The sequence below is a fragment of the Lithobates pipiens genome, unplaced genomic scaffold (assembly GCF_037356315.1).
Source record: "Lithobates pipiens isolate NorthernLeopardFrog02 unplaced genomic scaffold, aLitPip1_a1.2 Scaffold_16, whole genome shotgun sequence".
Lineage (NCBI taxonomy): Eukaryota > Metazoa > Chordata > Amphibia > Anura > Ranidae > Lithobates > Lithobates pipiens.
Genome location: NW_027507748.1, coordinates 410,897,096 through 410,920,200, shown reverse-complemented (window position 1 = coordinate 410,920,200; position 23,105 = coordinate 410,897,096). Strand labels below are relative to the sequence as shown.

Below are 23,105 nucleotides of genomic sequence, written 5' to 3'. Positions count from 1 at the left end.
TGGCCGTTAGGCCCCTTTCACACTGGGGCGTTTTTCAGGCGCTATAGCGCTAAAAATAGCGCCTGTAAAAATCTGGCCCCTTTCACTCCAGTGTGAAAGCCGGAGGGCTTTCACACTGGAGCGGTGTGCTAGCAGGACAGGGAAAAAAAGTCCTGCTAGCCGCATCTTTGGAGCGGTGAAGGAGTAGTGTATTCACCGCTCCTACCCATTGAAATCAATGGGGCAGAGCGGCTATACCGACGGCAAAGCGGCACTGCAGCGGCGCTTTGAACCCTTTTTCGGCCACTAGCGGGGGTTAAAACTGCCCTGCTAGCGTCCGCATACCGCTGCTAAAACGACAGTAAAGCGGCGCTAAAAACAGCGGCGCTTTACCGCAGACGCTGCTCCCGTCCCAGTGTGAAAGGGGCCTTACCACGGTAAGATGATCGGGAGCCTGTCCTGCTGGCTTTGGATCATAACCAGCGACCAAGAGCTGTCCCCGAGCTCTCAGCACAGAAGCCTTGTTCCACATGAATGCATATGTGCAGGACAAAAGGGCATTTAGGTCCACCTGTCCAGCTGCCACACGTGTTAAATGGTCAGCAAGAAGTAAAAAAATTCTTCTGTCAAACTGATCAGTAGAAAAAGAAGACAGAAGGATGTAATCTAAAGCAAAACATATACAACAGAAAAAGAAGGCTCCAGGAAATAGACATCTGTAATTTTAACACTGGATTTTCATAATTAACTTTCAAAACAGCACTTGAGAAGATTAGTGAAAGTTTACCAGATTATGGAGGGACAACAGCCTAAAAAATTCTTCTTCCACAGGGCTGACCATGAGTATTACAGATATGGTTTACCCAGGCATAGGAACCTCTCAGAGGGAAATAAAACAAAGGCAGGAGACAAACGGCATAGAAAAGTCTATTCCATAGCTGGAAAAAAAAACTTAAAGTATAAATTCACTTTCAGAACATGTTACATGTTCCACCCGCGTTTAGGGTAGAATACGCAACATGTTCTAGCTCCTGCAGCTCACCCCCCCCCCATACCCTTCTCCCAGTGACAGCAGGTTCTTCTTCCATCCACATGGCTGCGTCATTCATTCAGTTTCCTGTAAATGAATGCCTAAAAGTTCCATCAGCCACTGCATCTGATGGTTTGTAGTACTCAGACTACCAGGGCACTGGTGAGTACTCTGGTAGTCCATTGATTCCTCCTGCTCTCAAGTAACTGTCTCGCCATACAAGGTACAGACAGCAGAAAGCAATGCTGAGTAAAGCCGACCGATTCTGGCAAAAATAAGAATCACGATTTTTTGACTTAGAAGATAGATCACGATTCTTGCAGCGTTTTCATTTTATCCATTGAAGTGTATTTTTTCCCCACAAAGTTTTGTTTGAAAGACCGCTGGGCCACAGTGGGGCATAAAATATTGCAGCAATTGCCATTTTATTCCCTAGGGTCTCTGCTAAAATATATATGTTCGGGGGTTCCAAGTAATTTTCTAGCAAAAAAAAAAAATAGGATTTTTGTACTCATCGTAAAATCCTTTTCTCTGAAGTTCACTAACTGACACAGCTCCATTAATCTTGACCGTAGGGTTATTACGCCATCTTCAGGACAGGACTAGGCAGAACATGTAATACATGTGAAAACAGAACTTGGCAGTTCCGCCCAAGGGGGCAGTCCCTCTTCTAATAACCCCTCAGCCTGCTTCCTGCATCTCAGTACGTCAACAAGCAGTATAACATAAACCAATAGGAAGGGAGGGTGCTGTGTCAGTCAGTGAACTTCAGAGAAAAGGATTTCGTACGTCAGGTTTTCGGTGCATACAAAAATCCTATTTTCTCTTTCGTTCACTGACTGACACAGCTCCATTAATCTTGACCGTAGGGACGTCCCCAAGCAGTGTCATAACGAGGGGTGGAAAGGGCAAAAAAACGTCACCCACAATCAACGGTGTTCCCTAACAGGTGGGTCACCATCTTAACTAACCGCATCAGAACTTACGGTCAACAAAATGTAACAGTACATTAATACTCAAAAGTAACTGTTTCTTTAAAACAGAGGAAAGAGTGCAGAATTGCAACATTACACGGCCGCCTGCAAAACTTTGTGGCCAAAGCATGCATCCGAAGATGCGCTTACATCCACTTTGTAGAATTTGGTAAAAGTGTGAACGGACGACCAAGTCACCGCCTTACACACTTGAGCGACTGACGATGTCGGAAAGCCCAAGTGGAATGGGCCGTGACAGGAAAGGGGGGCACCTGCCCCTTCAAGGTGTAGGCCTGTACCACATTCTGTCTGATCCACCTGGAAATGGTGGTAGAGGTGACCATACCTTTTTTTGGACCAGCTACCGAAACGAACATAGTGACTTCTGAAAGGGGAGCCGTGGCAGACAAATATACCCTTAGAGCCCGGACCACGTCTAGGGAAAGAAGGTCCTTAGGATGTGTCGGTTTAGGACACAGAGATGGTAACACAATGTCTTCATTGATGTGAAACGCCGAAACCACCTTCGTCAGAAAAGAAGGTTGGGGATGCAACAACACCTTATCCTTATGGATAACCAGATAGGGCAATTTGCAAGACAAGGCCGCCAGTGCCGAAATCCTCCTGGCCGATGTAACAGCCACTAGGAAGACCACTTTCTGCGAAAGAGTCAACAAGGGAATTTCCCTGATGTTCTCAAACGGCGGTTTCTGAAGCGTCAGTAGCACCAGGTTCAGATCCCAAGGGGGCAAAAGGTGCATGCACCGGATCCCTTGAATAAAAGTGCTCACTAGAGAGTTAGACGCCAGGGGTCGTTGGAAAAAACCTGCCAAAGCCGATATTTGTCCCTTAATGGTGCTTAAAACCAATTTCTGGTCTACTCCTTGCTGTAGGAACAGCAGGATCCTGGAAACGGAATAGGTGCGCGGACTCCACCCCTTATCCTCACACATGGAGATTTAGGCCTTCCAGGTACGATGGTATATCTTCCAAGAAGATTTTCGTGCCCTCAACATAGTCAAGATCAGCGAGTCCAACAGGCCCCGGTTCCTTAGCACCTGGCTCTCAACAGCCACGCCATTAAAACCAGCGATGGAAAAGCAGGATGGAGAAGCGGACCTCGACACAGAAGGTCTTGTCGCAACGGCAGTCACCAGGGAGCATCTGCAACCAGGCATACTAGGTTGGCGTTTCAGGGACACCGAGGCCAATCAATATCACTGGAAACCCCTCGGCCACCACTCTGCAGAGCAGATGTGGTAACAGTTTTATCGGAGGGAAAGATCAGTCGATACTGACTCCATGGAGCCACCAGTGCATCTGACGCGTCTGCCCAAGGATCTCGTCCTGGATACCAATCTCGACACCTTCAGCTTGAGACGAGAGGCCAGGAGATCCACATCTGGTGTGCCCCACCGCAGGCACAGCAGCCTGAACACCTCTCGGATGCAAGGCCCATTCTCCTGGGTCCAGCATCTGGTGACTTGGGTAGTCCGACTGCCAGTTTTCTACTCCCGGGATGTAAATGGCCAACAAGGCCAGTACATGTTGCTCTGCCCACTGAAGGATGTGAGCGACCTCCTGTGCTGCAGCCAAGCTTCTTGTTCCTACTTGATGGTTGACATATGCCACTGCCGTGGCGATGTATGACTGGATCCTGATCAGATGCCCTCTAAGTCTCAGCGTTCACGTGGAGAGCATTGCCTGATCGCTCGGAGCTCGGGCACATTGATCGGCAACTTGGATTCCTCCCCCGACCAGAGGCCCTGGGTCGACTGTACTCCTAGTTCTCCACCCCAGCCAGTCAGGCTGGCGTCCGTTGTGAGCACTGTCCAATGCAGAGGTAGGAACGATCTCAGGCACCAGAGCAGGGAGTCCCTGGCTGACTGGCTCACCCAAATCTGCAAGCCTGTGGTGTGAAACTGAGCGTACGGCACTGCCTCAAAAAGGAGGCCACCATGAGGCCCAGGACTTGCATGCAGAAGCGCAGTGACGACCACCTGCGGTTCAATAGTTTTATCGCGGCTCTGAGAGTCTGCAGTTTGTCTGAAGGGAGAAAAACTCCTGCATCCATGGAGTTCAGTAGTAAGCCTAGGTGCTCCAAGTGCTGAGTCAGTATAAGCACCGACTCTGAGGTTCAGCAGCCACCCAAATTTCTGCAGGGCTTGCATGGTGATCACCACACCCTACGATTGCAATCCCGTGTTGTCGCAACAACGCCAAAATTGGAGCCAATACCTTGGTAAAGACTCCAAGCCAAAAGGGAGAGCCACAAACTGGTAGTGTGCTTCCCCTACTGCAAATCGCAGAAACCTCTGATGCCCGAGGCATATGGGTATGTGCAGGTACGCATCCTGGATTTCCAAAGATGCCAGGGAGTCCACATGCTGGAGTGCAGCGACTACTGAGCGAACAGATTCCATTCTGAACCTCTGTACTTTTACAAAGCAATTGAGGGCTTTCAGGTCCAAGGTTGGACGTACCTCTTCCTTTTTGGGGACTACAGGTTGGAGGAGTAGAACCCCTGAAACTTCTCAAATTCCGGAACAGGAACCATCACCCTGCGGCTTAGCAGGTCCCTTACTGCCCCCAATAGGACCCCCCGGCGAGCAGGGAGTAAAGGTATGCTGGAGAGGAAGAATGTTTGGTGGCCAAGAGAGAAACTATCTTGTAGCCAGAGGAAATCTGTTCACAGACCCATTGGTCGGACAGCCGAGAGGCCCACCGGGCTGCAAACTCCCGAAGGCTACCCCCCATCCGAGAGACGGGCGCAGGCAAACCTACATGCAGTAGCACTTTTGCTCGCAGGTTTGCAGTTCCAGGGGGCACTTTTGTCCCTCAGCGGTTGTCCTGACGGACTGGGAGGGTTTAGCCGAAGTACCGGACGGACGAAAAAAATCATTCTTAATGATGTCATCCAATGAGGCTCCAAAGAGCCGCTCACCAAGGAAGGGTAGATCCGTCAAGGCTTTTTTGGATGCCTGGTCCGCAGACCAGCATTTTAGCCAAATCAGGCAACACAGCACCACTGCTGGCACCGAAGCCCTGGAGAGCAAGGGAAGCGTATCCAGGGTCGCGTCACAAACGTATTTAAGGCCGTGCACTAACTGGTCTGCTAGTTCCACACAGACAGGAGTAGCCTGCTGCTTCTCCAATTCACGGTGCAAAAGTTTTTCCCATTTAGTAAGTGCCTGCGACACTAGTGCTGTGGCCAGTACTGTTCGTATTGCTGACCCCACAACCGTAAACAAGGAACGGGCCACTGCCTCGCCTTTCCTGTTGGTAGGGTCCTCGAATGCAGGAGTCTCCTCTACCGGGATCGTGGTTACTTTGTTTAACCTGGATACTGGGGGTCCACGACCGGAGGAGCCGATCATTTTTTAAGAAGGCTCTCCTCAAAGGGGTAGCACACCTCCATTCTTTTAGGGACCGAGAAGGTCCGTTGCGGGCTTCCCCATTCCTTGTATATGAACTTAATGAAATAAGTCAGATACGGAAACACCTTAGGTGTACGGGCTGGCTTACAGGACCACTACTTCAGCAGAGGAACCTTCTCTATCCTGAATCTTCAGAGTATCACGCAAAACTGTGATAAGTGCTCCAACTAGCGCTTTGTCTTGCGTGGACCCGGACGGGGACTCATCCTCACTGTCCGATCGGTCCTGGTCAGCGTCATCTGAAGCAACAGAGCAGGGGCCGCCAGTCTCAGAACTCTCCCCGGAGGACAGGGGCAGGGGCCGCTTTTTACCACCTTCGTGCCTGCACCCTTGAGGAACGTTTCAAGGCCCGCCGACAAAGCGTCCAAAGGCACTGCACCGTTTGCAGATGAGCCAGTTGCAATTGCAGGGAACGCTAGGGAAGAAACACCAGTTTCTAAAGCCATGCTGACCCTCCCTGTCTGCCACCCTTGGGGACTTAGGAGGGTGGGACTGTTCACCTGTCCTAGCTGCTGCAGGCTGAGGGGCCCTCACTGCAGAACTCACCTCTCCAAACTGAGTGCTGTGCCGTTCAGTTACAGGTGTCTGCATCCAGTATCAGCTCCCAGGTGTCCTGAGCAAAAAATAAATAAATAAAAATGCGCTGTTCTGAGCAGCAGGGACCAGCGCCGAGGATAAAAACTGTGCTGGGCTACAACAAAATGACCACTGGCAGCTCTGTATAAGGCACACAATCACAAAGAAAATGGCCGCCGATTATGCTTTCCACTGAGGCACACCAAAAATGGGCGAAAAACAACTGTACACAGAGAAATGACAATCATGAAATACAGACCTCCAGCGCAGCCCCCAATCTAAGGTGAGAGCACCCCAGACTACAGGAGAGAGAGAGAGAGAGAGTGAGAGTGAGAGTGAGAGAGAGAGTGAGAGTGAGAGTGAGAGTGAGAGTGAGAGTGAGAGTGAGAGTGAGAGTGAGAGTGAGAGTGAGAGTGAGAGTGAGAGTGAGAGTGAGAGTGAGAGTGAGAGTGAGAGTGAGAGTGAGAGTGAGAGTGAGAGAGAGAGAGAGAGAGAGAGAGTGAGAGAGTGAGAGAGTGAGAGAGTGAGAGAGTGAGAGAGTGAGAGAGTGAGAGAGAGAGAGAGAGAGAGAGAGAGAGAGAGAGAGAGAGAGAGAGAGAGACTTAGGGGCATGTCGTGGCCGACCCAGCACGTAGCTAGGGTCTGCACACGCTCGATGGCCAGGCTGGGGAGACTACAAGGATCTAGATTATCCAGCCTGTCACCCAGCCGGCTGTTGATAGCAGATAACAGGATCTTAAAATCTTGCGCAAAAGGCAAACATTCAGCAAAAAATCCCAGGGCCGATGGTCCCGCAGGGAGCCTAGGTCCATCTCCTTCACTTGTAGGGGGTGCAACGGATCAAAAAACTCACGGATCGGATCGTTCCTCCGATGAGAGTCACGGATCGGATCATTTTTCGGATCAGCAAATAATTGAATTTGCAAAAACCTGTGAAAATTCCACCACCATATAGTCAGTCCCCACTGTAATACCCACAATCTCCCCCACTGTAATATTGGCGGAGCATGGCTGGGTATTGTCAAGTATGGCTGGGTATTACCGAGTATTGGCAGGGTAGGGTATTGAGGGATGGCTGTGACTGCACTTGTCACAGAGCAGCACTGTGGGCACTACAGATGCAGCCCACAGCGCTGCTTCCATCCGATCTCTCCCCCTCCACTGTACAGATCTGTAGACAGAGGGGAGAGAGGAACCGGCATCATCATGGTGCCGGTTTGTTTACAAGTGATCGCTCCGTCATTTGACGGAGCAATCACATTGTAAACGCCTGACGGGTGCACCAAGATGGTCGCCGCTTCGGAACTAGGCCGAAGCCACGGCCTTTCCTAAGGCCGAGACCACGGAGCACGGTGTGTGCCGTTCCGAACGAGATGACCCACTTGGATCCCGGATCTGCGACGATCCGTTGCACCCCTATTCACTAGGCAGAAAAAAAAAATTAGCTGCAGGAAGAAGGCTGAGGGGTTATTACCAGAGGGACCGCCCCCTGGGCGGAATTGTAAAGTTAATTTTTTTCACATGTATTACATGTTTTGCCTAGTCCTCTCCTGAAGATGGCGTAATAACCCCACGGTCAAGATTAATAAAGCTGTGTCAGTCAGTGAAAGAGAAATACTGATTTTAACTTAAGAAAGAAGTGTCAGAAAAAGATTGAGTCTCCCCACTTGTTATATGAAAGAATCAGCAAACTCAGCAATATAGATTGGGGGGTACGGGTGTGAATCGAGATTGCGATTTTTTAACGATTAATTGTGCAGCTCTAATGCTGAGAGTCTGCAGGAGACCGAGACTGCACCTGTGATCCGCTTATCATGAGTGCAATGCTTTACAGGCTACAGAAAAATAATTTTTTTTTACCTGCAAAAATGTGCATTTATTTTTTTTAAAAGGTGAATTTATCATTTGGAGTACATAGTAATACAATCACCTAACTGTCTCAAACTAACTTAAAGGAGTTGTAAGTCTCAAGGTTTTTCACCTTAAAGTATTCTATGGATGCAGCAGCAGGACTCGGGAGCGTGCCTGCACGGGTGCCCCCATGGAATGTGGCTCTCTGTGGGGGCACTTGAGGAGTGCCACCGGGGGACCCCAGAAAAGGAAGAGTGGGGCCGCTGTGTGCAAAGCCCTTGCACAGAGGAGGTAAGCATAGACAATTTTTTTTTTAAATAACAAACAAACCTTTACAATCACTTTAATGCAAGTCTGATTCAATTGACTTCCATGGGGCTCTACAGCATGGATAGACAAAACCCCACTGCTGGACTATTGTATTTTTACAGTTGGCGCCAGTGGTTGCCAGAGGCACCTGAAAAGCAGCTGGTCCTGAATGGATCAATTTTCTGCCCGATTCCTAATTTTCAGTCAAAGGATGCTGTGCAGAAGGCAACAGACAGGGACACCCACAAATTGAATTTCAGTAAATTTATTAGGAATTATCAGGGCTGCTTTTGAGCAAATTCTAGTATGCCACACTGACTGGTTAATTGTATTTGCCTCCCACTTTTTCCTACCACCAGTAGATGAGGTGGGGCAGAATGTCATGTCTGTGCATGCCCCTACCACAGATTTCTAAAACAGAGGCAGATACAAATAGGTTAAAAACAAAAATACAGCATGGAAGAAACAAAGAACCTAGAACGCCAGATGCATATTTTTCCCCATAAAAAAGGTGCCTAAAATGGATTGCTAAAAATGTACTTACATTCTGTTCATCAAGAAGGATATTAGTTCCTCAATGTTGACATTTGCATGCAAAACTCTTATATCATAGGTCAACCTTTGCAGCAGCTGAAGGCACTAAATAAAAAAGGATTACAAAAATTGGACAAATATTAAAAATCTAAGCAAGAGAAATAACTAAGACAGCCCTGTTATTCAATCATATCCAGCTTGGATATGTTGCTCTTACTTAGAAAAGCTTGTAGTATTAATACTTCAGGAAAAGTCAAGTCACATGGAGAGGGGAACTCCCCACATCCCTGGCTTGGGCTTGGAAAGTAAATCCGACCTCCACTAACGAGTCCCCCTTTTGCTTTTTCAGATGCGGTTTTATGCCCTGTATGTTAACTTTACCTGTCTACGTTTGTCTGTATCAACAAAGAAAAAAAAAAAAAAAACCCCAAAAAAATAAACCTCACAAACAAGACAATACACAACCAACCTAAGTTTATTTTGAGCAATGCCACCCAAAAAAGATACAAGCATAACAAACCCCTCTGAACCCTGTGACCTCCCATAGATCCCACCTAAAATCACCCTAGTATCCCCATCTATATCTGGGACCAGATGGCACCAACCTCACAAAACCACAAGTGGCGCAGGATGCAGTCCCAATAGGGAGCTGAGCCCACCCTCCCCAAACAGCACTTCCCCAGAGAAAAGTAGGCCCTAACCCACCCAGCCAGGGATGATGAACGGACCCACCATAAAGCCACAATGGGTGAATGAGGAACTGCCCCATAATGAATCAAGGATGAAAACCCCAAAACCATAGCTCTTAACCTACCAAACATAACCTCAAAATAAGTAAGTCAGTGGCAGTCAATAGCAATGAATGAAATCAAATTGTCATAAATAAGTACACAGGAATATCTTCCGGTCCAGCCGGTATGCGCTGGTATCAAACAGTGACAGTCCAGACTAATGATGACTGGGTTAAATGTCCATAAGGGGATTTGATGAGGACAGGAGATGGGAGCGGTAAGAATGGCAGGGAGATAACTACTAGATGACAGACTGACCATGCACAAGCATTGAAGACAGTGATAGTTTGGGAATCTCCCTATAGTCTATGTCGGGTAGAAATTCTCCAAACAATTTCCCTCAAAAGGACGGGACTATAGGCATGAACTGTGAGACTGAGGCCGCGTACACACGGGCGGACTGTTCGCCCAACTTTGTCCGCTGAACAGTGTTTCGGCGGACAGTCCGCTCGTGTGTGGGCTTCAGCGGACAGTTTCAGCGGACAGTCTGACGAACAAAGTTTTTCGGAATTTCCGTAAAACTGTCCGCTGAAACTTGGTTTGAGCGGACAGTCCGCCCGTGTGTAGGCTTCTTCGTCAAACTAAGTTCCGCGCATGCTCAGAAAGGATTTACACGGCGAAGGTTGCATTGCAGTGTATTGGACGTCGTATTTTTCGTCCCGTCGTACGTGCCGTTCACGTCATCGCGCAAGTTTCAGCGGACTGTTCGTTCGTCGTGTGTGGTCAAGTCCGTCCATGCTAATTTTGAGCGGACTGTCCGCTCAAACTGTTTGACGAACAAAGTTGGGCAAACAGCCCGCCCGTGTGTACGCGGCCTTACAAAGATTTGTAAAACCATATGGGGTACTTTTATTTTTAATGTATCAAAAAACACAAACAAAAAGTTGGCGTACTACGGCTAAGACAAGTTTCTGGCAATACACTGGTGGCATGCCTTGGAGGTAAAGATAATACAAATTCATTTGTTTGTTCCTGATGTAAATTTCTTATGGAGCAACTTTAACCAAAAGACCAACTTGTCTTTGGCTGCTATGTTGTACTAGGAGTATGTTTTTTGATTTGTCCCTTATAGATGGGAGATACCCCCCTGGTGGGCTTACAGCTTATTTGCACTGTGGGCTTACGTGTCTTTTGACTAGGCGAAGGTGCCAGTTTGCCCACTCAGCGTCCTGTGAAATCTTTGGGCCCCCCCTTTTAGAATACGCGCTCCCCTCCTTGATGACTTCAGCCTATGGTTACAGTATTATTTAAAAAGGTATTTTCCTTTCTCTCTTGCAGTTAGAGATAACTATATGAGTTCATATACCATCATTAGGTTAGTTTATATACCCAATCTGATAGAAGATTTTACCCCTACACACATTCCTCTCTCTCCCCCATTCCAGCTCTCTGTCAACATGGTCCTGGTGCGCATTTGAGAGGACCCTTGGACCCACTCACCCCCAACAGTGGACACTGAAGGTCAGGCCTGTGTTAGATCACAAAGCCAAAACTAGTTAGGTGGAACCCCAACATTCACTTCTTTTAAGTCAATGTGAGACAAAAAGGGCGTCCAGCCACACACTGCTACACTGTGTACTCATTTATGGCCATTTCATTTCATTCATTGCTATTGACCAACTTATTTTGTGGTGGTGGTGGGTCGGGCGATTACCGTTTGGGGAAGGTAGGCTCAGCTCCATATTGGGACTGCATCCCTTGGGGTTTTGTGAGGTTGATGTCATCTGGTCCCAGATTTAGATGGGGTTACTAGGGTGATTTTAGGTGGGACCTATGGCAAGTCACAGGGTTAGTTATGCTTGTATCTTTTTTGGGTGGCATTGCTCAATAGATTTGTAGTTAAATCAGGTTGGTTGTGAATGGTCTTGTTTTTTTCTTTGTTGATATTATCCATAGGAGGGAGGGAGGGAAGAACCTGCTATTTACGTTACCCCGGCAGGTCATAATTCTTTGGCATACAAATGCTAGAAATCTAATCTCACCAGACTGACATAAATTATATAAAATTTAAGGTAAATGAAAACCCAGTCAGTCATTTTCAATACATCAAAAAGCCTTGAATGGGTCTGCATTCACTTTTGGGAGTTTTTAAATTTTGCTTACAGTTGTGGTGTGTGCGAATGCATGTTATTGCATGATGCGTTAAGGCAGGCCATTCATTATGAACGGATTTTCAACACACCACAACCGACAAAAGAAAAACATGACCCTTTTAACAATGCAGCAAAGCACTACGCATTGTAGGTGCATAGTGGTGCACTTAGGTCCATTGTCTGTTACTCAGCAGTACACTGGGATGCCATACACAGATACCATAACACAGAGCTATGGCTATAATGCAAGCGTTTTACAACAATATGCAGCATAACACAAGGGAAAGCATTTTTGTTCCTTGAGGAACTTTGCATTTTGCTGTATATTCAAAATGTTAGGGAAAAAAAAAAAAAATGTAGCTCTGCTGACGCTGATTTTTGAGATGCACTAGGGTGCATTCCAGGGCGAGTGGTACTACAGCATGCGTAGTATGCTACCAAGCGTTACAGCAACATAGTGGTGTGAACCAGATCTCATCTTTTAGGAAACAAGCAACAAATCACATTGTTTGCAATAGGTAACAGTTTTCATTTTGTACCATAAGAATTAAGAAAATACTGAATACGCTGGGGTCATGGAGGTCCATCTTTTTTTCTGAAGACAAACCAAATATTTGCTTTATCAAAATTATAAAATGTAATATTACCGATTCACGCACATGGTCTAATATATTTATCTATTAAGGATATAATATTCCACTTCCCAAATACATACTAATATGATTATAAAAGTACATGGGATCTGTACTAAGATTTATAAAGGCTGTAGAAGCCAAAACAATAGAAATGTACAAACCTGTAATAAAACCGGATCATTTAGGATGGAGCTATATCTGTAAACTACACCAGCCAAAACATTGGTGAGATTGTAAGTAGTATGAAGAGTTTCTCTTGTTTCAGTGTCTACAGCTATCAAACATAAAAAAAATAAAAATAAAAAATAAATGTGAATCATCAAATCAGACATGGCCAACTGTGCTGGACTAGAATATACACGCACACAGTGTGCACAAGTGCACCAGCCATATATACAGATGTGTCCAAACCAAATGTATATGACAATGACAAATAATCTTAGATGCAGCATGAGACACACTAGGGTTGATTTACTAAACCTGGTGCAGCTATGCATGGGCTTCTAACTTCAGCTTGTTAATTACCCACTTAAGGGTCGGGCCTCTTTTTTAGATGTGGCGTTTACAAGTTAAAGTGGTGTTGCCACCAAAAAATTAAAAGTGCTTAAAATTCGTAAAAAAAAAAAAAAAAAATTGGCAAAAAAAAAAAATTTTTACTCACCTCTAAATACCGGTTGCTAGGGGGTCCCACGTAATCTGCCTTCCTCATTGCCCAGGCTGGTGACATCACTTCCCCTCGCGCCGCACATTTACCTGGGACCTGTCATGTGTCCCAGGTGACTGTACGGCGTATCACGGCGCCCTGTGCCGCATGCGCAGTGGGTGCCCGGCTGTGAAGCCACAGCCGGGTGCCCACAGTATGCATGACGGCGCCGCGAGCGGAGCGAGGGGGGGGCTTCGTTCCCCCGCATCGCTGGACCCTGGGGCAGGTAAGTGTCCGATTATTAAAAGCCAGCAGCTGCAGTATTTGTAGCTGCTGACTTTTAATTTTTTTTTTTTTTTTAGGGGGTACCCCACTTTAAAAACTTGTTTTTTTTCTAGGAAATTACTTAGAACCACCAAACATTATAAAAAAAAAAAATTCTAACACCCTAGAGAATAAAATGGCGGTCGTTGCAATACTTTGTCACACCATATTTGCGCAGTGGTCTTACAAGCGCACTTTAAAAAAAAAAAAAAAAAATACACTTTTTTGAATTAAAAAATAAGACAACAGTAAAGTAAGCCCAATTTTTTTTATATTGTGAAAGATATTGTTACACCGAGTAAATTGATACCCAACATGTCACGCTTCAAAAGTGCGCCCGCTTGTGGAATAGCGACAAAATTTTACCCTTAAAAATCTCCATAAGTGACATATAAAAAATTCTACAGGTTGCATGTTTTGCGTTAGAGTAGGTGTCTAGGGCTAGAATTATTGCTCTCGCTCTACCGATCGGGGCAATACCTCATATGTGGTTTGATCACCGTTTTCATATACGGGGGCTACTCACGTGGCGTGTTTAAAAATTGTATTTTTTTCTTATTTTACCTTTTATTTTTACACCGTTTTAAAATAAATAAAAATCGTGTCACTTTTATTCCTATTACATGGAATGTAAACATCCCTTGTAATAGAAAAAAAGCATGACAGGACCTCTTAAATATGAGATCTGGGGTCAAAAAGACCTCAGATTTACACTAAAATACAATAAAAAAAATTGTCATGAAAAAAAAGTGATGTTTTGACGTGTCTGTAGTGTCATGGACCCCTCACTGGTCTACGTGCACAGCCACGGGAAGAATCCGATTGCCTCTGTTGGCGGCTCCGGTGAGTGGCAGAGGGCACCAGATCATGGCGGGAGGTAAAAAAGTGAACTTGCCGCGAATCCGCTGCAGAGACCACTTTTATCTTGCGGCGATAATCGGGGTTATGGCAGCTACCTGCTGCCATAATGATATCTGTCCTCAAACTGAGGACGTATATATTTGTGCGGCAGTCCGGAAGTGGTTAAGCTTTGGCCGAAAAAACCTGGAAGCCGATTGGTTTCTATGCACAGCTGCACCAGATTTTGTACTCTCTAGTTTTAGTAAATGAACCCCATTATATTTAGAGTGGAACATATAACATGTTGCAGCTCCTGACATCACTTTGCCCATTTACTGTTGGAGGATGGATCTTGTCCCAAGATTGCTGGGGTGCATACAGTTTTATTCATACAAACTGACTTGATTTCCAGTGATGCAACAATTGTCCTGATTGATTTCTTTTGTCCACCTCCCCTTGGCTGAAGGGGAGTTATGAACTCATACTATTTGTTTTTAATGTGGGCTTTTCATGTATAAATTCTACAAGGATGTGCCAAAAATATATCAGCCGAAAATAAGGTTATCTGCGTTTTGCTGATAGAAAAAAAAAAACACCACATTTGATTTTGTGATTTTCATAGGTCATGCGACTCAAAAAACCGAATCAAAAACGCAACACGGGTGCATTTTTCATGCATCTTTGCCACGTTTTAATGCATCTCAATAGGGAGGTACATGTCACTGCAACAGACCTGTGTGAAGACATACATAAAATTTAAAGCAATTAATTTTTCCTTGAGCTTTTTTTTTTTTTTTTTTTAATGCAAAAGTGCTTCAAAAACGAATAAAAAGTTGAATACAATTATATATAAAAATATACGGTATATCTCTTTTAAAAACTGTCCATTTCGGTATTCAGCCAAATGCATGGTTGCACAGTTTTGGTCCAGAATTTTCATTTCAGTGCACCACCAATTCTCAGTAACCACTACACTTTTTAGCACTGCAGATCAATTTTTTTGTACGTTTTTAGTCATCGCACATGTTGCACGAAATACAAAACTCCTAGTGACATATTAATAAAGCAAAAGTGTACCCAATCTCACATAGATCTTCTAGTCTTAGTAAAGATTTTTGGAACAGTACAATACATACACAAAAAAAACTTCCCTAAGGCCCCTTTCACACTGGAGTGGTGCGGGCATGCGCCACTATTTTTAGCGGCACTTTACCATCGTTTTAGCGGCGGTATGCGGCCGCTAGCGGGGTGGTTTTAACCCCCGCTATCAGCCGAAAAAGGGTTAAAACCGCCCGCAAAGCACCACTTTAGCGGCGGTATAGCCGCACAGTCCCATAGATTTCAATGGGTAGGAGCGGTGAATACACCACTCCTACGCCGCTCCAAAGATGTGGCTAGCAGGACTTTTTTTCACCGTCCTGCTAGCGCACCGCTCCAGTGTGAAAGCGGGCAGATTTTTTTCAAGCGCTATACAGGCGCTATTTTTAGCGCTGTAGCGCCTGAAAAAACGCCCCAGTGTGAAAGGGGGTCAAAAATAAAGCACAGCACACAGGGTGCTAAAGTAATTTATTACGGCAGCTCCAGCGTCTCTTCTGAATTCTTCTGCCTGTCAGTTCTTCGGGACCTCCAGATGACATCACACGGGGACCCCACCCCATGCCAATATAAGTAGGGGCATACCACGCACCCAGCATTAGAGCGGGAGAGAGCGCTGAGTCAACATCAGAAGAACAGAGAAGACCTGGCAAAAGCGTGAGAAGATAACGGAGAAGACCCAGCAAAGGCAGAACACAGGGAACAGAGGGAGAAGAACCAGAGAGGACTAGAAAAACCGGAGAGGGGAGAAAAACCAACAGAGGCGGAGAGGGGAGAAGAGAGTGCCGGAGCTGCCTTAATAAAATTACTTTAAAAATGTGTAATGAGTTTTATTTTTCACACTTTTTTTTTATTTATTTTTTAAAGGTGAATGGGTAGGGGTACAATGTACCCAATACTCATACACACAGGGTGGAGGGCTGGAATCTGGGGGCCCCCTTGTTAAAGGGGGCTTCCAGATTCCGATAAGCTCCCCGCCAACCAACATGCGGAGGGGGGGAGCTTGCTCGTCCCCACCTCTTTTCCTGACCTGCCGGGCTGTGTGCTTGGATAAGGGTCTGGTATGGATTTTGGGGTGGGGGGGACCCTCATGCTGTTTTTCGACATGGGGGTTCCCCTTAAGATCCATACCAGACCAAAGGGCCTGATATGCTCTAGGAGGGGGAACGCATGGTGTTTTTTTTTTTTTTTTTACATTTTGAGTGGAGTTCCCCCTAAAGATTCATACCAGACAGTGCCTGGTATTGTCAGGGAACAAAGTCGGATCCCAGTTCATTGAAGTCGGATGGATGTCGGACTTCAAGTCGCAGGGCAAAGTTGGATTCAAGGTGGTACAACTGTCGTGTCGTACCAGTGTGAACTCGGCCTAAACCCCACTGTGTGTATGCCAAATGCATCTTTCTCCACATAAGATACTTACCTAAATTTGATAACAAGTTAACAGTCTTCAGTGTTATAGCAGGACTAGTATGGGGATCTTCAATAAGTTCCACAAGAGCGCTCAAGCATTCACTAGGTAATATCTTGTTTGATGCAAATAACTTGCTCAACTTCAGCCCAAAGATGACCTTATAGACAAAAGGCAAACAAAAAAACAAGTTTACTATGTTGCTTTTGACTAACTAAAATTCATCAAAATAAAGAAACACATACAAAACATTAAGGCCGCATTCACACCTTTATGTTCCATGAAAGCATACATAAATGTTTGTTTTCGAGCACATTCCTGTAAACGCGTGAAAAACATGCATCACGCTTGTGGTGCCATTGTTTTTAAGGACACCCTAAACGCAGCAAGGAATTGTGCATTTGGTCACACAGAAAACGCACTAAAACACCCAGTAACAAACACACCAAGGTATGCTCCTTAAAAAGGTACAGGAGTTACTTTTGCATATTTGTCATGTGTAGGACAACTCATTCAGTTATACAGGTAGCCCCACATGGCAGTGAAAGAAAAAAAAATATGCAAAAAAGCACTAATGTGCATTATGCAGGTGTAAATGGGGTCTAAAAGGATAGGAAAGCACTTTAGCACAACTCTTACTAGATGAAAGATTTTTAATAGGGCTGTGGAAATTGAAGATTAATTCCTTGATAAATTTTATTGATCGATCAAAATTCTTTTGATTGTTACTCACCTCTCTGCCAGCTTCCGGGTCTTCAGGGAGTTCCGTCAGCGATCCGGTGACATCACGGACATTAACGTCACTGGACGCCTCCCCCCTTCACCAAGTGCCTCCGTCTGCTAATGAAGGGAAAGGGGGGGGGGGCTGGGGGAGTCCAGTGACGTCACCCGCTGCTGCCCTATGGAACGAACATGATTGCCGGGTTTACAGGCTGTGTTTTTATCATCTTTATGTGAGTAGTTTGTGTTTGAACACAAAAGTTAAATCTTATACTTAAGCAGTGAGCACTTAGATCTTTTCTTTCTACCCATGACCTGGCATCTTTGCTGAGATCTAAGGAGACCTGAGAGAAGTTTATGGTCCGTGTTAACCCTTTTGATACCCGCTTGCATGACTACCTGTTTGTACAGCAGTCCATGCCATAAGGTGAGAGTGATTAGACTGGAGGTGGAGGGATTGTCACGCTACTGTGGGAAAAAATAAAATAAAAAATGTACTTATGTCAGTGCTACAGTTTGAATTTAAAACGTATTTGTGTGAACTGTAAAGTTAAGTCATGGATTGTAGAAACAAACTAATGTCGGGCGATTGTATATAGTGTATACCACATTTACCACTGACTAATGCAGAGTTGCAATGCAAGGAGATCAGCTAAAAGTAGTTGAATCTGTATGTGCGTTTATAATCAAAATTAGTTCATTAAATCGGTAAAAAAATAAAATAAATATTCGATCAAACATGAAAGTTTTAATCAGTAACAGCCCTAATTTTTAAATAAGCACTCCCTTTTATGCTAGGTTCACACTGTCCCTTACAGTAAAAAGCAGCTTATCACTATGCGGGCAACTCCAACAGGAAGCAGCGTGATGTGCGCATCAGTCTTGTTGTGCTGCTATGCAGTGGCATCCACTGCAGAAAAAAACAGGTCAATGCACAGCGTTATTGAGCCTTAAAAGGAAAAGTAATCACCTTTCCTGCCTCCAATCTCCACTCCTACAGTAGGTCCACTCATCCGTGGTACAGTAACTTACAGATCTTAAAATGAAGACCTTCAATGGTCCCGCGCCTCAGTGGCATCTTCTTCTACATGCCAGCTTTCAGCCATCTTCATTGGCTAGCGTGGGATGATGTCACTCCTGTGCATGCATCAGTCATCTTGGCACACAGGGACAGTGCAGGTGAAGCTAAACTACACATACGCAGTTCGATTTACATACCAGAGAACGTTGTGAGCAGGCAGGTAGTTAAGCATATTTAAATTGTAGAAGAGACAATGCAAAAAAAATAAAAAAAAATAAAAGACTGCCTGCTTGCAGTTTGTGACAGTGGAACTTTAGTTCCGCATTAATTTAAATAGGCCACCTAAGGCGCCAAATAGCTGCATGTACTATTTTTTTTTATAACACAGGGCAGGGAAGAGCATTACTTTTCACTGTGGTGCACTGCAATGCAAACCACTGACAGGGGTGCTGATGAGAATGAATGGGGAGGCTGCTACACACAGAAGGTTGTTTTTTTGTTTTTTTTAATAAAATGCATCAAGATAAAAAAATAAAAATAACGCCTGTAAAGAGCCAATCAGGTGTGTTGGATGGTAGCCCCTTGTTGCTCCACCTGCTGACCAATACATTCATGTCCTGTAGCAATGGAGCAGCCAGTGGACAGACATGGCAACCAAAAGGTTATTCTTCAGTCACAATAAATATTAACTATTCTTTACTGTGAGTGGTTATCTATAGATTTTACAGCAAGCTACAGTTACTTTAATGTGTGAGAAAACAGACAGACATTCTTTGGACAACCCATTTGCTTGGCGGTTATGTTAAATTGTATGTAAACCTCAGGCATGAATCGGGTCTCTATCCAGAGCACCAAATGTCATTTCTGTCTGCTGCTTCATCCCTCTGCTATCAGCATTAATCACTTCTGACAAGTAATCCTGATACCAAGGGAAAAAAAGGTGACGAGAAAGGACCTCCAGCTGATTGACAGCCTCAACTGTTCCTGAGCGCTGTGTGAAGAGGGGGTGTGTCTCTTCCCTCCAATCGGCTCTCAGACCTCTCTTCACTGAGCTCTGCAGAGTAACTTCAGCTCGCCACCCCCTTTTTCCTGACAGCTCAGACAAGCTTTATACATTTTGGACTTTGAATGTGTATAGAGACTACAGATACACAGGTACAACTTCTGTAGGAGGATTTATTTCATCTCTGTGTATCACCTGAGGCCAGTCACGTCATTGGGTATATGGAAGGGAATACAATGTATTTAACCACTTGGGATCCGCGCTATTGCCAAATGACGGCATTAGCGCGGACCTACATTTCCGGGACTACGTCTATTGACGTCGTCCCGTGTACGAGCGGCCTGCGCGCCCCCTGAGGGGCGCGCGCGGCGCGCTCTGTGATCGGCGAGTCCATGAGACTCGCCTGATCACCGATCCGTGCAAGGGGTCGATCCCGACCCCTTATCACGTGATCAGCTGTCAGCCAATGACAGCTGATCATGTGATAGAACGGAGCCGGTAATCGGCTATTATTCCTCCTCGTGCTGACAGCGCGAGGAGAAAAAAAAAAGCCGATCACCGGCGGCCGTGATCAGGACATCAGTCCCGATCACGGCCAGCAATACAAGCAACCACCTGCCAGTGCCCACCTGCCTCCCGCAGTGCCATCCTGAATAAAAGTAAGTGCCCCCCGTCAGTGCCCACAGTGCCACCCCACAGTGCCCACAATCTGCCTCAAAGGTGCTGCACCCCAGTGCCACCCATCAGTGCCGCCCAGCAGTGCCACCTATCAGAGCCACCTATCAGTGCCACCTATCTGTGGTACCTATCTGTGGTACCTATCAGTGCCCATCCGTGCCATCTTATCTGTGCCCATCTTTGCCCATCAGTGCCCACCAATGCAGCCCATCAGTGCCCACCAATGCAGCCCATCAGTGCCCACCAATGCAGCCCATCAGTGCCCACCAATGCAGCCCATCAGTGCCCACCAATGCAGCCCATCAGTGCCCACCAATGCAGCCCATCAGTGCCCACCAATGCAGCCCATCAGTGCCGCCTAATCAGCGCACTTCAATGAAGGAGGAAAATGACCCGTTTGCAAAATTTTATAACAAACTATTAAAACATGATTTTTTTTTTTTGCATCTTTTTTTGTTTGTTTAGCAAAAAATAAAACTCCGAGCTGTAACTAAATACCACCAAAAGAAAGCTCTATTTGTGGGAAAAAAATGATAAAAATTTCATTTGGGTACAGTGTTGTATGCCCGTGCAATTGTCATTCAAAGTGCATCAGCGCTGAAAGCTGAAAATTGGTCTGGGACTGAGGGGGGTTTAAGTGCCCAGTAAGCAAGTGGTTAAAGTATAAAACTAAAGACAAAGTTTTTTTGTTTTTTTTTAAGTTTTGAATAGAGTGGAGGTGGATTAGAACCCCTGTAAGTTTTTTTTATTGCTGTCTGTGTCCCCATTAGTTATACCCCCCCCACTCTAAATGTACTGGTTACTGTTAAAAAAGTGAAAGAATATCTCAAATGTCCAGCTGTCACTAGGGATGAGCTTGAGTGTGTTGTGATGCTCCTCTGAACCCATGTGGCCAAGCCTGCCAGGAAGCTGTCACCTATAAGACCCCTTTCACACTGGGTCGCTTTGCAGGCGCTACAGCGCTAAAAATAGCACCTGCAAAGCGACCTGAAAGAGCCGCTGCTGTCTCTCCAGTGTGAAAGCCCCGAGGGCTCACACTGGAGCAGGACGGTGGAAAAAAATAATAATAATCCTGCTAGCAGCATCTTTGGAGCGGTGTGTATACCGCTCCTGCCCATTGAAATCAGTGGGGCAGCGCAGCTATTCCGCTGTTGCAGCAGCGCTTTGCGGTGGTTTTAACCCTCTCTCAGCTGCTAGCAGGGAGGCAAAAGCGCCCCGCTAGCAGCCAAATAGCACCGCGAAATTGGTGGTAAAGTGCTGCTAAAAATAGCGGTGTTTTACCGCTGATGTCGCCCCAGTGTGAAAGGGGTCTAATGGGCCAGAATTCCATGGCTGGAGTATTCCCCAGCTTGCAGCCACACACAAGTGAACAATTGTTGCTGTGGGTCTGGGAATGCTCCTACCAGAGAATTATAGGCGACAGCTTCCCGGCAGGCTTGGCCACATGGGTTCAGAGGAGCATCACAATCCACCTGAGGCTCATCCCTAGTTGTCACTAGGTCATGAATAAGGATGAGCTCCGGCGTGTTCGCATGCTCCACGTGCAGAGCCTGCCAGGAAGTTGGTGCTGCACTAATCACAGGCGGTGAGACATTGTCCCAATGTGCGGCTGCAGAGATCGGGCAATGGCTCACTGCATGTGATTAGTGCAGCGCCGACTTCCTGGCGGGCTCTGCACGTGAAGCACGCGGGAGCTCATCCCTAGTCATGAATAGGGGGGGGGGGGGGAATCTTCCAGTTGGGACACTCACATTGGAGGGATTTCCTCACTTCCTGTTGTGACAGGAAGTGAAGGGAAATTACCCCAACGGGACACAGATGGCAAACAAAAAAAAAATCTGACGGATGTATAAGCATTTCTAGTCTATCCAAAATAAAATTGCCTCTAGGGCTCCTGACTTCAATAACGAGAGCCATGCATTACTGATGAGGAAAGACTCAAGTCCTCCTTATGTAAATGCATGCTACAGGTCAGGGACAGTGTCTCCCCAGCAGCCTCCATGCCCCCCCAGGACAGGAAAAGATTTCATGTGGAACCACAAGTCCCGGCATGCCGTGCAGCCTCTGCCTGGTACACAGGGACCTGTAGAGCAGTCCTGAGACGTATAGAGCGCTCATGTACGGTGTAGGCGGGGATCCTCTACCTCCAGCTGTCTCTGCACGGCAGCCCCGTTCGCCTCATTCTTGGTGCTCTTGTACCGCGCTATGGCCTGCAGCAAGCTCTTCATACAAGAGGCCGGGTCCATACTTCCAGCTGACGGTTCCGTACACACAATTGTATCTCGCGCTCTAAACGTTCATGTTTTTTCAGGGCAGGATGTGACGTAAAGCACGAAACAGGCGGCCAGGGCTCCAGGGGGCGCTGTGCGCTTGTTTCTGTGCGAGTCTCGGCTGATGTGTACTGCGCATGTGTGAGTCCTTCTGCCATTCAGATACGTATTGCGCTTGCGCTAACTGAGCTCTTCCAGCGAGGGAACCACAGTGCTGGTGGCTGCTGCTAGAGGCTGAGTGAGGGTTAAAGCCACACGGATACCAACAATTTTTTGAGATGGGCATGAGGGCCACATATTAGCAAACGTATTTAGGCATAGGGCACACACTGTACCACGCCCCCTTAAAGGAGAATTCTACATAAAAAGATTAAACAGAAGTGTTTTTGTTTTACCCAATACAATTCTTTTATACTGACTTTTGGAATTTACAAATGCAAGTTTAGAAATCGGATGAAAGGTTTAGCACTGGCAAACATTTTTTGAAAGATAAAAAGTGCATTTTATATACATCTATATAGATCAGACCAAAATGAGGAGGAAAGAGGGACATTGCTCCAAATCAGGGACAGTTGGGAGGTATGCACATGTAGTGTGTGTGGAAAGTGCTATCTAGGGTTGTATGAAGGTTAGGGTTGCCACCTTTTCTTCAAGTCAAACCCAAACACTTTAGCAGCGCACAGCAATTATTTTTTTAAATTTAAACTATGCATATATTTTGCAATTGTAGCGCCGGTACTCCCGATGAGTACTATATATGTAAATCTAGTTTTTGCCCAAAACTGTAGTTTAGTTTTGGGGTTAATTGTGTGAAATTATGCTTTGGCATCAGTTTGGCTGGGTTGTATCAAGGTTCTGCCTGGTCATAGGTGGGCTTTGCACCTGTGATGCTGC

The 23,105-nt window shown here is 46.0% G+C and overlaps 1 protein-coding gene across 1 annotated transcript in view; it reads right to left on the bottom strand.

The window, feature by feature from the left end:
* CIP2A (cellular inhibitor of PP2A) overlaps nucleotides 1-22,274 on the bottom strand; it is a 98,057-nt gene extending 75,783 nt beyond the window's left edge. The window contains exons 1-4 of the mRNA XM_077482442.1: nucleotides 22,086-22,274; nucleotides 16,532-16,679; nucleotides 12,371-12,483; nucleotides 8,701-8,795 (exon numbers count right to left, since the gene is read on the bottom strand). Coding sequence (XP_077338568.1) covers nucleotides 8,701-8,795; nucleotides 12,371-12,483; nucleotides 16,532-16,679; nucleotides 22,086-22,187 — 458 coding nt within the window. The 5' untranslated portion in view covers nucleotides 22,188-22,274. The remainder of the gene's footprint in view (nucleotides 1-8,700; nucleotides 8,796-12,370; nucleotides 12,484-16,531; nucleotides 16,680-22,085) is intronic.
* Nucleotides 22,275-23,105: the final 831 nt, after the last annotated feature.